Source organism: Sus scrofa, chromosome 14 (assembly GCF_054392235.1).
Source record: "Sus scrofa isolate SSC_HxYL_T2T_F1_AM1 chromosome 14, Sscrofa_HxYL_maternal_Yorkshire_Landrace_v2.0, whole genome shotgun sequence".
NCBI lineage: Eukaryota > Metazoa > Chordata > Mammalia > Artiodactyla > Suidae > Sus > Sus scrofa.
In genome coordinates, this window is record NC_139396.1 from 150,185,482 (window position 1) to 150,200,142 (window position 14,661).

Here is a 14,661-nt window from a genome sequence, read left to right on the forward strand (position 1 = left end):
TACTAGTCTCATTCAAAATCCACTGAGCCACAACAGGAACTCTTATTTGTAGACTTTTTGATGATGGTCATTCCGGTCAGTGTGAGGTGATACTTCATTGTGATTTTTAGCTGCAATTCTCTAATAATTAGTGATGTTGAACATTTTTTTGTGTGCCTATTGGCCATCTGTATGTCTTCTTTGGAGAAATATTTTCTGCCCATTTTTTGACTAGGTTGTTTGTCTTTTTGAAATTGAGTTGTATGAGTATATTTGTGAATTTTGAAAGTTTAACCTTTGTTGGTTGCATAATTTGCAAATATGTTATTTATTTTGCGGGTTGTCTTTTCATCTTGTTTATGGTTTTCTTTGCTGTGCAAAAGCCTTTAAGTATAACTAGGTCCCTTTTGTTTATTTGTGTTTTTATTTTCCTTACTTTAGGAGATGGATCCACAAAGATTTATGTCCAAGTGTTTTGCCTATGTTTTCCTCTAGGAGTTTTATAGTATTTAGTATTACATTTAGGTCTTTAATCGATTGAGAGTTTTGTTTGTTTGTTTCTTTTACCAGGCCTGCAACATATGGAAGTTCCCAGGCCAGGGATCGAACCCACACCACAGCAGCGGCCTGAGCTGTAGCAGTGACAATGCTGGATCCTTAACCCACTGAGCCACCAAGGCACTCCATTTTGAGTTTATTTTTGTATATAGGGTTAGAGAATGTTCTAATTTTATTCTTTTACACATTCTTTTTGTATATAGTGTTAGAGAATGTTCTAATTTTATTCAGTTTTCCCAGCACCACTTATTGAAGAGGCTGTCTTTTATCCATTGTATATTCTTGCTTCCTTTGTTATAGATTAATTGACCGTAGGTACATGGGCTTTCTATTCTGTTCCATTGATCTATACAAGTGCATAAACAATTCTATTCACCAACTCGACATGTCAGGGAGAATCTGACCTTCTTTCAGATCTTCCTTCCTGCATTAGACAATGTCCTTAGCTTTCTAACCTTCTGTGTCCTCAAGCTCCTCTCTCCTCTCTCTGGCATAACCACATCATAATGCAGAGGAGGACAAAGCAGACAAAGAGCTGTCCATTAGACCCTTTTCCTGTTCTAAACATGAAGTTAATCCACTGGAACAAAAATATTATTGATTTGTATATATGACAGCCTTCTGAAACAACAACATGTACTACTCTTGGCAAAGTATTTGGCTTGTTTGGACTCTTAATTTTTTAAAATTCCTGTTTATTATTTTTGCATGCTGCCTTTGAAAGGCTCCTTTAGGCCAAGTGGCACAGGAGACATCTGGGGGTGGAAGGACTTTGCCTTTACCTATAATGCCTTTGATCAGGGAAGCAAAGCCTCAAACCAAACAGAAATCCAAGCAGGGCAAGGGTGTGGCAGAACAGGAGAAACAGGTTCTGGGGAGAACCCTCTTCCTCAACATTCCTTCAACAGTCAAGGAGAATTTGCTGAGTGCATACTACATGCAGAGCACTGAGCAAGAGCTAGGATTAAAGAGGGGAATAAGTTGGACACCGTGCTTCCTACGTGGAGCATGTGACCATGGGAAGGGCAGGCAGAGATAAATGAAAATGACCCAGATGAATGTATAATTGCTAGCTATAACAAAGTGTATGGAGAAGAGGTGCCTGGCACAGTGAGAGTGAATAATTAGCAGTTAGCTCGAGGCGGTCAAGGAAGGCTTGCTTCTCTGTGGAAGGCACATTTCCCTGCGATCTGAAGGGTGAGTAGGTGTTTAACGAGATGAAGATGATAGAGGCGGGAGACTGGGGAGGCTGCAGGCAAAGGGAACACTGCATGCAGATATTCATTATGCCATCCAGGCAGAAACCCATAAAATGTAAATTAGACACACACACACACACACAAAGGCAGACTCACTGCCTTATGAAGAAATGAGATGTCAGGCAGTTATACTTGACTTTTTTGCACACCTGCAGGTACCAGAGGCCACAGGACGCTCCCCCCAGGTCTCTGACCCCATGTAGCTCTCCGTAGAGCCTTGAAAGAGAGTCTGGGCACCCTGGGACAGGTTGAGTGCCCTTGGGGCTCCCTCAGGTCGGCTTCCTCTAGAGAGCATCAAGAGCTCTCATCTAAAGGCGCCCAGTAAGACAGAAAACAGATTTTTGTCAGAAAGCAAATTCATGCTGAAAGGAAGAGCTGTTCTGTTTTATTTTTGTCTCTAAAGGGAGACGTTGGGAGTCTTGGGGCTGAGGCGACACCCACCTGAGATTACGCCATCTGAGCGGTGCCCATCTGAGGTCTGCCCGTCCTCCTAGAGCGCCACCTGGAGGACAAAGGTTTTCTTCCCCGGAGGAGAAATCAATGCAGGGCAAAGAAGAGGACATTAGTGGGGGCACTCGGCTTCTCCCCAGGACATTAACCTTCACTGGCCATCCCTGATATTCCACTCCTTGCTGTGTGTCCCAGGAGCCCGGGTGACACCTCTCACATGGCCTGCTTTATAGTGCTTTGACTGCCTGTCTCCCGGACCAGCCACCTGGCTCTTTGAGGGACTGTGTTTTCTTCGGTTCTTGTTCTGCGCCTAGCACCTGGCACTGACATGATAAGCATTCGGTAAGTCTTTATTAATGGAATGAATACATGGACCTTCTTAATTTTCACTCAGCTTTTAGTCACAAACATTTGGAGGCTGCATCACGTTGCTTAGAAGTAGATGAGTAGGGACTAAGTGAAGAGTATTGTTCACGCTGCCTTGCACATAGTAGGTGTGCAATTGTGACTTATCGAATGCGTGGTTATCAGTGTCTCCATGTCAATGTTCTGGCGCATATACGGAGCACAATTTGTTTCTTAATGGCATTGATTCTGTAACAAAGCAGAACTCCGAAGTAGAAGTCACACATTCTTAAATTCGTTTTCAGTGAGGCGGAATCTTCCAATTACCATTCTCTGTACATAAGAGTATATACCTCTGCCTTTCAATTTAAGACAGGACACATTTTTTTTTGTTGTTATATTCCTGACCCTTGTAGGTCAGGACAACTGGTTCCCCTAATGTGTGTGCGTGAGTGTGTACGTGTGTGTGTGTGTGTTTGTGTGTTCAGGAAACAAAGGCTGAAAGTCCTTCAGCAAAGGCAGCCGAGGTTCCTGGATCTCCTTCTTGCATAATGAGTCCTGCCAGTTAGGGCTGCTCGAGGGTGGGAGGGGGTGGCAGCTTGCCAGTTTGGTCTGTGGCACTTGGATAAACAGACATCAATATTTATCAGAGCTGTTCTGATGTGCTTCTGCGGCTGCCAGAACAAGGAGCTCTTCTTGTGCTTGTGTATAGTTTTCCCTGTATGAGATAAAAGTTTGGGGCCATTAAGGAAAAAAAAATGTTTGTACTCTGCTCCCCAGTTACCTAGGCTAATTTACCGCACTAGGAGGCCCTGTAGTTCATTAATAATATACAAATACAAACCAAGGGAAGAAACTGCCATGTTAATTGACTTTTGCGATGCTAATCTAAGACTCCTTGGCTTTAAACATTACTCAACAACTGCACTCATACCACACACTTTGGAGAAAGCAGAAAGCTACCCAAAGCAAATGCTTGAAATCATGGCCTCTGGGCTTTATAAACAGACACTCAACTCCATTGGCTCTCTTTGGGAGTCTGGAGGTGGAAAACACAAGGAAAAGAGGCAAAGAGATGAGGAGAGACTCCACCATCCTAGAATACAGCCCAGACAGGTTGCAAGTGAAGGCCAGGATACTCTGGGCAGTGTTGGGTTGTGCTGGGCTACTTAGGGTGTTGCCAGACTCTCCACCAGACCAGATGGCTGCAAAGCTTGATTAGAAACAGTATTATTAGGCTCAGCTGACTGGTCCAATTAGGAGCAAAGTTCATCAGTGTCTTAAGCAACCAATCTCCCCCACTAATTTCCTAGGCTAAGCTTCTGTCTCTTATCGTCTCTGATCATTGCTTATGGAGAAGACACAGAGCTTTTGTTAGTTCATGAATGAGGTACTGGGAGGTAGGAGAGCTGAATGATGACGTTTCCCAGGCCAGCCTTGATAGTCAAATGGATCTGGATTTGAATCCTATCCATTCTCCCACCAATCGCCCATCCCTACAAGTCTGGGAGCTAGAGAGTTTCAAGTTCATGAAGGTGACCTGAGGGATGAGCAACTTTCTCATCCCCTTTGAGTCTACTGGGGCCACCTGGATGACAAATCTGGTCCCTCCTTCTAGAAGCCACTCACCCACAGCATGAAGAGCCATGTAGATTTTACTGCAGATTTCACAGGGTAGACAAAGGGGTGCCTTTAAATCGCACATCCCACAGCATACAGCCTTATCCCCCTGCTTGATTTCTCTATTCTCCCCAAGGTCCTTGATTGCTTAAACTCTGGAATATTTTCTCTCTGACCTGGGCCTTTGGAGTCTCATAATTCCTCTAGTTCTTGCCTCTTTTGATTAAAAGAATAAAAGAAAGAAAATCAGAACTGGTGTGTGAAGCCTGAGATTCATTTTTCTATTCTGTAAAATGGGGATGATAATTCTTACCTCATAAGGTAGGAGGGAGAGTTAAGTAACTGTGAATGCTAAGACAATGTTGTTCTAACATGACCTAATGAAATTGATTTAATGGGTTGCCATCAGCACTAAAAAACTGAATAAGGTGACACTATAAAACTCCTAGAAACACAGACAAAACATTCTCTGACATAAATTGTATCGATGTCTTCTTAGGTCAGTTTCTCGAGTCAGTAGAAATAAAAGCAAAAATAAACAAATGGGAAATTTGTAAGCTTTTGCACAGCAAAGGAAGCCATAAACAAAATAAAAAGATGATCTATGGAATGGGAGAAAATATTTGCAAATGATACAACTGATAAGAGCTTAATTTCCAACATATGCAAACAGCTCATATAGCTTGATAACAGAAAAACAAACAACCCAATTTAAAAATGGGCAGAAGATCTAAATAAACATTTCTCCAAAGAAGACATACAGATGGCCAATAGGCACATGAAAAGAAGCTCAACATTGCTAATTATTAGAGAAAAGCAAATCAAAACCACAATGAGGTACCCTGTCATAACAGCCAGAATGGTTATCATTAAAAAGTCTATAAATAACACATACTGAAGAAGGTGTGGAGAAAAGGGAATCCTTCTACACTGTTGGTGGGAATGTAAACTGGTGCAGCCACTATGGAAAATAGTATGGAGCTTCCTCTAAAAAAACTAAAAAGAGTTTCCAAATGATCCAGTAATCCCACTCCACACAAAACTATAATTTGAAAAGATACATGCACTCCTATGTTCATAGCAGCACTGTTTACTATAACCATGACATGGAAGCAATCTAAATGTCCACCAACAAATGAGTGGATAAAGAAGATGTGATATATATACACAATGGAATACTACTCAGCTATAATAAAGAATGAAATAATGCCATTGGCAGTAACTTTGCAGTAGAGGGACAAGAGATTATTATACTAAGTGAAGTAAATCAGAAAGACAAATACCATATGATATCACTTATATAGAGAGTCTAAAATGTGACACAAATGAACTTATTTATGAAACAGTAACAGGCTCACAGACATAGAGAACAAACTTACGGTACCAAACGGGAAAGGGGTGGGAGAAAGATAAATTAGGAGCTGGGAATTAGCTAACATCCCATATGTAGCACATATTCAATATATTCAATATATTGTAATAAACCATAATGGAAACCATAATGGAAAAGAATTCAAAAAAGTATATATACATATATGTAAGTATATGTATATAGATAGCTGAATATATTGCTGCTCACCAGAAACTAACACAACATTGAAAATCAAGTATACTTCAATTAAAAAATAAAGTCACATAAAATAGATTAGAAAATTTCATGGGCGTTTCCTTTGTGGCTCAGCTGGTTAAGAATCCAACTGGTATCCATGAGGATTTGGGTTCCATTCCCTTGCCTCACTTAGTGCGCTAAGGATCCAGCATTGCTGCAAGCTGTGCTATAGGCCTGCAGCTGCAGCTCTGATTTAACCCCTAGCCTTGGAATTTCATATGTCACAGGTGCAGCCCTAAAAAGACAAAAAGAAAGAAAAGAAAGAAAGAAGGAAGGAAAGAAAGAAAAAATTTCAGAGGGCATCACTTGTGGTGAGGTAAGATTTTATTTTGTGCATCTTTAGTTCAGTTTTATATATTCGTGTGCATGTGTGTGACCACAGACAGACCATAAATGGTTTTTTTTTTTTTTTTTACTGCAGGTTATGATAAATAATGTTCAAAATATTTGTCATTAAATTTTTCCTTCAGCTGTAATCTCTGAGACCTAGGAAGGCACCAAACCCTAATGTTGAAAAGATCAGAGACCCTGGATCTGATAGGGATAGAGTAGGATGGTTTCACAGGTAGTTGTAGAAGTCCCACTAGGTGACCAGAGATAGAGGGAAACCCAGGGAACTTTGAGAGACCCCTGGAAATCAATCACTCAGGAAGGGCATCAGGATGTCATGGAACGAAGCAGCCCTGCTCAACTATAAAACCATAAATAAAAGCATGAGACACGTCTCAAGTCATTAAGTGAAAGATAAAATGAGGCCTGCATTCAAGTGCAGCAAGATAATGGTCCCTGGGATCAAGGACAGGAGTTTAAGGGAAAGATGACATTCCAAAGTAGGAGACACTCTTTATACAGAAACCTCAAATGACTCAACATATTTTAGCATATGTTACCACTGTTCTGCTGATTTGAATAAACACCATGACCTCATAGGGTCAAATACCCTCTTACCCAATAAAAGGAAGCTGGTGATGTAAGCCTGATGTCTATTTGAAGAATGAGGAAGAATGTGGTCTTTTTCCCCCCTCCCCACTTTCCTTGGATTCTAAAACTGCAGCCCATCTAACCCTCATGGCAGAGCCTCCTCGCCTGCCTGCTTGCATCTCTCATAGGTGTCCTAACTTAATAAATCTATTTCTTGGCTATCACTTTTTCTCTCACTGAATTCCTTCTATGCTGGGACACAAAGAACCTGAGCCTCAGTAAGTCCAGACACCAGGTGAGGGATTCTAAAAAAAAAACAAACAAAAACAAAAAACTCGTGGGTTCAAGTCCCAATCTGGGTTTTGGCTGGGTTTTTGAGTCAGAGATGTTATCAGTTTCAGATTCAGCCCCCAGCCAGGAGGCTATGACATCACATCAAAGGCCCAATCTAGCAGCCCGGGGAACTGAATTCCGTTCAGATATTTCTGTTAGGCTCACACTGCATTTTTTTTTTTTTATTGTGAAATAATGACTATCATTTGAAAATTAGGAGGTTGAGCATAAGAATCTAGACTTTTCAGCTTCTGGAAAACTCGGAAGATTTAGCCACACCAGGCATCTTTCCTTCAGTCTCTGTCTTGCCTGCATCCTCATTTGTCTCCTGTGTGGGCTCCCGAAGCACACGAAGCCTTGACTCTTGGTGGATTCCATGGGCCAGCTGTGCTCCTTCCTTCACCTGGAGCCATTCTCCAGCTAAGTCCCGATGTTTGTTTTAAAGAACCCCAAGGCTGGATTGTTCCCGAGGGTTCCTCTGGTTCAAATCCTCATTTGTGGGCAGAGGAAAGAGGCCCAGGGAGGAGGAGGTGATCACCCAAGGTCACATGGATCACGAGTGATGCGGATGGGAGAGGACCCAGGTCTCCCCCTCCTGGGTCAGTGTCCTCATAAAAACTGAGACTTTCTTAAAAGACGTGCTTGACTCACTTCAAAGGTCATCAGCCCTCGCTTTCCCCCCGTCTCTGCCAAGGCAAATGTTTACTCTGCAAAAGTGAAATTAGATCCCGAGTAGTTCCTGCTTGTTTTACAAGGTATTTACACGTCTCCGCCTTTGCCCTCCCTGACTTCTCCTTCCTTGTGGCCTTGCTGTGGCTGTAGCTGCTTCTGTAGAAGGAAGACCCCTGGCAAAGGGACTCACCAGAGTGGGTGTTTGGAAAGGACACGTATCCTCAACTTTGTCTGGCTATTTGTTTCACCTTATTTTAGTCGAAGGGCAGAGAAGAACAGCTTCGGGTGCATTTTTGTGTCCAGTGTGGTCGCAGGCAAGGGCAGCATCCAACAGGCTGCTATAGATGCAATTCTTTGATCACTTGACAAGAAAGTGCAGACTGGCCCTGACAGGGCCATTCTCAGAGGCGGAAGCCTCCCTCTGCCAGGCACAGGGCCAGGACCCTGACGGATATTTTGGTTGTTTTTAATTTTTTAAAATTCGTTTTGCATCATAAGCATAGCCAAACACACACACAAGTAGAAACACCGTATAATGAACCTCCATATACCTACCACTCAGATTCAACATTGATCAAGATCTTGGCATGTATACTTCCTAAGCCCCCTTTAAGAATTTTCTTTGACATAGAATTTATATACCATACAATGCACAGATATTAAGTGTACAGGTATGAGTTTTTAAATTTTGAACTTTTATTATTTTGAAATTATTTGCATACTTACAGAAAGTTACAAAAATAACAGAGAATTCCTATATACTCCTATATAAAATTTTACTACATTTGCTTTATCAGACTTTACAAACACATTATTATTATTATTATTATTGTTATCTTTCATAACCACTGCAGGTTGTTGAGTTTTGCTGAATATTTATGTCCATGTAATTATCACTCAGATCAGGTTAGAGAACATTCCCAGCACTCCAGAAAGCAGCTGCCTGATGCTCTTTTCTACATCTCATTTTTCATGTCTTTTCATTCATTTCATTCAATTCTCATTCTCATTTGTATCATCGTAGATTCGTTTTGCTTGTTCTTGAACTTGATGTATATGGGATCACCCCTCACTATATTTATGCTCTATTATTTTAAAACCCCGACTGCATGATGTTTCATTTCTACCTACTTTGTTTCTCTCTCTAAAAGTTATGGGTATCTTCTTACACAGTCACAATGCCAGTGGGATTATGTAAACAGTCTTCAGAAGGAGCTACAGCTATTATCTCCATTTTACAAGTGAGTGCACAGCCCCACGGAGGCGGAAAAACTTGCCCACAGTCACCCAGGAGGTAGCTGGTGGAGTAGGCAGTCTCCCATTAGAGCCTGTGCTTAAAGCTCCCTGGTCTCTGCGGTGGCCCAGCAAGGATCCTTGCAGAGAGGTGTTTGCCACCTCTGGCGCAGAGGAAAGAATGGCATCTCTCAGACCCTTTTTTGAGGTCTCTCTCAGTTGGATCCTGGCAGCACGTAGCACAGGACAGTCCAGAAGTGCACTCAGAGTGACCCTTGCATACCCCCGCCCACATACACACTTGCACCAGCATGTTTGAGAAGGCCTCCTGCCTTCTCTGGCTGCCTCTCTTTAAAGACACAAGAAAGAAAAGCCTCAGTCCCCACCCCCCTGGTGTCTGAACACACTGAGAAGGCAGATGAGTTTGAAGGCTGCTGAGAGCCTCCATTCACTAGGCTCTAGACGCAAAAAGGTGCTGAGACAAGTTAAATGGTCCAAATGCAGAGAAAAACACATGCCTTTAATATTTTAGATCAAATTTGCAAATGAGTTCTAATAATATACAAAGTCATCTTTATTTTAAAAAAGAAAGTAAAGAAACGAATACCCAGAGCAATCTGCTCTTCCAGGAGACAATTAGGTGGAAAGTAATCTAAAAGGGTACTTTTCTCCCTTGGAAGCTCAGCACGGAACTCACCAGGAGCAGATAACTTGTTGGAAGCCTGATCAACTGCTATTAATCACAATTTTATTCAACCTCATAAACTGTAGGGCCCATGAAGCAACTAGATACGTCAAGACTTAAATGTATTCACAAATCAAAGGTTATACCTTTCCCAAAAGAAACATTTGTTTGGTTAAAAACAAACAAAAAACCTATTGCTTGTTTCTAAAACAGAGCTGTAGGCAGCTTTTTATTTTTTTGTCTTTTTTTTAGGGCTGCACCGTGGCATATGGAAGTTCCCGGGCTAGGGGTCAGATTGGAGCTGCAGCTGCCGTCCTATGCCACAGCCACCGCAACACGGGATCTGTGACCTACACAACAGCTCATCATGGCAGCTCAAGGCAACTCTGGATTCTTAGGCCACTGAGTGAGGCCAGGGATGGAACCTGCATCCTCATGGATACTAGTCAGGCTCATTATCGCTGAACTCCTGGATGCACCTGTTTAAATGGAAATAGATTTGCAGCAAAAAGATATTTCTCAATTACTTAGAAATAGCATTCTCCCCCTTCCCCACTATCATCTTGTCTGTTCTCCCCATGACGGGCCTGTGGAACCTTACAAAGTTTTCAAGCTGTGTGTCCTTTCCGCAGAAATCAAAAGAATGGCCTCATGGACAAGTGGGAGGTGGGAGGAGGGTGGGGACAACGGGGGGCTGAGTGGGGATGGTGGAGGCTTCTCTCTCTCTCCCTCCCTCCCTCCTTCCTTCCCTCCTAATAAGCTGTCTGGCTCCTCTGCAACCTGCTTTATGTACTGAACTTCTGTATAAGATTTCCTTTGGAGAACCACCAGCCTCATCAATCTTCTCTTTCTCTAGCATGTGAGATGCTGAGAAAGTCAACACGTGGGTGTGTTATTCCCTAGGTTGTCAGCATCCTGCAGGCCCGAGAAATGGCCTTGAGTCCTGCAGCTGTAGACTCTAGTCTGATGCCCATGGACTTGACACCATGGTGCTTCTGCATCTTCAGTGATTTTTTGGTATCCAAAGAAGGAAAGTGTGACTTTAAGATGGGAACCAGCAATACAGAGCGGCTTGAGAAGACTTTTGAGTTCTTTACCTCCTCATCCTTTTTCTTTGTCCTTATTATTGTTCTAAAGACACATGCTCATAGGAAACTTAGTAAAACACAGCAAAGTCAGAAGGCCAGAAAAAACAAAACAAAACGAAACTTCATCTTCCTTTGGCTAGATACAAGGAGGTATATTTTCACCTTATTTTTTTTTTTTCAGCTGTGCCTGGAACATGCAGAAGTTCCTGGGCCAGGGATGGAACCTTTGACATAGCAGTGGCAATGCTGGCTCCTCAACCTGCTAGGCCACTAGGGAATTCCCCATCTTAAAATTTGTAAAACGCATTTTAACATAGCTTAGATCATAGAGTATGCACAACTTTGTACTCTGCTTTTTGCACAGGCGTTTTTCAACATAAGCATTTTTACTGACTGTATAATGTTCTATTGCAAGATTGGACTGAGATTTCCATACAGGTAGGGATTTGCAGGAGGGTTTTCTTTTTTATGACTATTGCTTAAAACATTTCCTTACCTTGTCCTGAGGAGGGAACACGCTCCCCACTCTCTCCAGCATGAATCAAGAGGGCTGCATTCTGCCTGCAGCCCGTGCTTACCATAATGAAGTCAGCCACAAAGCCCAGCCAAGAATAGACTTCTTATAAATTCCGACACAGAGACTATTCACGTGGAGCATGACAAGTGCAAGGGACCCAGAAAAGTGCTCTCGGGTTCTCTCCAGTTAGTGGTTCCGGAGCACCTCTGCTTCTTGGCAATAAATCACCTCCCTGGAGCAGTTTCAGGACAGCTCGCTGCCCTCTCATCTTGAGTCATATGAATGTTTCAGGCTTGGAGAAGCTTTTCCTAAATCTTTATCGTTTCCTCCAAAGTTCCCAGAGAAAGGTCCCCTTCTCTTCCGGTGCCATCAGAAGCCACACTCTAATATGTAGCACAATAGAATGTAATGCCCCAAAAGGAATCACTAAAATTTTTGCTAGATGTCTCTGCACTAGGCATCATGCCAAGGAATTATGCATATGAAATTTCATTTAATCTTCACGGCACCTTATGAGGCAGGAATTGTTCTCTCCACTTTGCAAACAAGGAAAGTGACACTCAGAGACAGAGCCTGAATTACATGCTTAAGGCTCCCAGGTAGGAAGGGCCAAACTGGGACTAGGACTCATCTCCTTGCTTTAACCTGCTCCCCGCCCCTATCCTGTGCCACAGCATCTTGGCTGTGATCAGCTGCATGACCTCTTCACTGTGGCTGGTCAAGGACCTCTTCCTCTGCCCTCACCATAAGTCTATCTTCATTAACTTCAGGAAGGACTTTCATCCGCCTGCCCCCAGCTGGAGGAGGCAGCAACACCTTCTCCTAGACCTTCTCCCCAAAGGCAGAGGCGTACCCTTGGCCCCCCAAAAGGACCTCATGAGCTCCCCAGAGCTTGATGGTGCTCAGAGAAATGGAGCAGGAAGAGCTCTCTGGAGATGGGGCCTTTTTATTTTATTTCACTTCACAAATACAATGGGGAAAAAAGTTCTGCTAATAGGATTGCCGACTCAGCAGGCTGACGCAAGCAATTCCAAGTAACTATAAAGCATCCTGGCACACCTCGAGACAGACGACATGTCAGGAACAATGACCGGCAGGCAGAAATTAATCAGGAGAGTTGCCTCTTACTAAAAGGAGGGTCTAGGGACAAGGGCACAGCCACAATGATCCACGCCTGTTAGTTTTGTGCCTGTTTCTCTTGGGGCCCCCGTGGCTTCCAGGAGCAGAGGGAGCAGCCAAGTGGTTCTCTGGGCTGCCTGAGCGTTTGCAACTCTGACCAAACTGCCTCTCTTCTACCCAGGGCATCTCACTGCCCATGAAGGAGGGGCTTCCCTGGTGCAGGCCTGATAAACCTCCTGTGGTCCTGAGCCCCACCGCCCTCCAAGCCTTGCTGGGAAGGCACAGTGTCTTCTGGGTCCAAATGGCCCTCCTTTCTAACACGGGCCTGACACCAGGAGCTCTAACGTGGGGCTGACGGACCATGGCCAGCCTCCAAACTGCCGTCTGCCATCTCCCAGGCTCGGCTGATCGTGGATGGATCTTTTGCATGTTGCCCTTCCTGTCTTTGTATCTCTCACCTTCTCCAGGCAGCTGACTGCAGTAAGCGAGCTGGCAAGGGAGCAGGCTGGCGTCCCCGAGGGTGGCAGGGCAATACGGGCTGGGCTCTGCTTTGGGCATGTATAGCTCACAAGCCCCCTCCTTTTTCTGGTCACGGTTTCCCCACCTGGAAAGTAATCTGTGCTGGCTTGGTTCTTAGAAAGCACATAGTCTAAATGTGTCAGATGACATTCAGAGTCTTCATGAGCTCACCCTTGATCTCAACCCTATGCCCTGGTCAAGAATTATCTAGAATGCTGCATGCTCACATACCCTTTCTTTGCTCTCTCTCTATGCCTTTACTTGGCTACTTGCTACTCCCTGAGTTACTAGCTCCAGCATCACCTCCTCTACATCTTGTCCTCTAAGTGGCAGGTAAATGTCACCCACTTACTGCTACCTTCTTCTACACCCAGCTCAGTGCTGTGGACCAAAGAAATACACCCGACAGAGGTGTCTCAGGCATGACGTTGTAATATACAGGCACATTTTAGGTGGAAGAAGCACTACAGAGGCACCAGCCTCTGTTTCAGTTTTCTTTTGAGATTCAGAAGGTTGAGAGCCACCATGAGAAACATTAAGTTTCTTGCATTTATTTTCATTTTATGATTCAGCAGTAACTGCTGGGAGCGCTAATCCCTGTTGGGGAAGCGCCGTCTACCTTCTTGGTTTTCACTGTCTCTTTCCCACAGAGCGAAGGGCAGAGCACCACTGCAGTATCGGGGCCTTTTACATGTTTGACTCCTCCATCCTGGAAATCTGTGTTTTCAAGGAGGCTCTGGAGCGGGGGACACACTCATCTGTCTAGGGAGTGATGGAAGGGCACATCCAAGTGGCTTTTTGCAAGGCAATGAGGCCTCAGAGGCTCTGGGCTCCCAGGGATGGCAGTCTGGTGAATGAGGAGCTAGAAGACCTGGACTCTGCCGACTGCTGCCTTTGTAGGCTGGTAGTTTCTTCCTGTTGGGTGCCATGAAACAGAGTTTCATCCTCTTCAGTCAAGTTTATTCTCCAGCACCCGTAGGTTCTCTGGGAACTGGGTTTTCTGATCCTAAGATGTACAGCAGAGGGATGCTCAGGTTTAGGAAAGATGTTGGAACGAAAGAGAAATTGCCATCCAGAAACCACAGATGGGGAGGAGTTGGCAACAGCCCATTTCTGCCTTTCCATTTAAGAATAAGGAAAGTAGAAGGAGGTTTGGTTTTGTTTTAATTCATGAAGAGTGTGAACCTCTTAGCACCATGAAAGTAACTGAAGAGGCCACATGGCAGTCAAAGTGATCACACAGCAGATTGGAGCAGATACTGATGGGGAGGAGGCCCAGATCACAACAAATGCCTTTTCCCTGAAGGAGGCTCACAGGAATAGGACCAAGTCTGGACTATATAATCCCAGGCTCCTGCCACCGTGCAATTGATTAGTTCAGTGGTGGGTATCTGGCTCAAGCTCAGAGTTCTTTCCTGGGTATTTTAAAAATTGGAACCGTTTGGAGGTGGGAGCACTGGGATGGGAGATGGAAGATGTAAGTGAGCATGTTCTCAACCACATGGGAAAACCGGGTGGCAGGGAGTGAGAATCAACTCAGTGGGCAGAGGAAAGGCAGTGTGGGAGTTCCTGGTTTCAGTTGTCCCTGTGGCCCAGCTGCAGACTCCTTCCCACAGTTAGATGAAATACCTCTTTTCTGTCACTTGCAACCCATAGTGTCACAGAATCAAAACTGTATCAAGCATTTGACATGCTGGGAGCTTTTTGTCTTTAAAACCCCCACCTGGATCTTAAGAAACACCATAGCACCTGTA

General features: G+C 44.0%; 1 protein-coding gene and 1 long non-coding RNA gene across 7 annotated transcripts in view; one reads left to right on the forward strand and one right to left on the reverse strand.

The window, feature by feature from the left end:
* LOC110256768 (uncharacterized) overlaps positions 1 to 14,661 on the reverse strand; it is a 130,140-nt gene that overhangs the window by 6,032 nt on the left and 109,447 nt on the right. For 3 of the 6 annotated variants that reach the window (XR_014827047.1, XM_084995750.1, XM_084995752.1), the window contains one exon: positions 828 to 3,309. Coding sequence is in view for 4 of the 6 variants with exons in the window: in XM_084995750.1 (XP_084851876.1) it covers positions 3,228 to 3,309 (82 nt within the window). In the remaining 2 variants the exon portion in view is untranslated. Of the gene's footprint in view, positions 1 to 827; positions 3,310 to 8,723; positions 13,914 to 14,661 lie in introns of those variants that run through there. The other 3 variants (XR_014827046.1, XM_084995748.1, XM_084995749.1) reach the window with 3 other exon arrangements.
* LOC102163817 (uncharacterized) lies at positions 1,375 to 4,460 on the forward strand. The gene is made up of 3 exons (XR_002338714.2): positions 1,375 to 1,734; positions 1,952 to 2,117; positions 2,200 to 4,460. It is a non-coding gene; the product is annotated as an uncharacterized LOC102163817 (long non-coding RNA).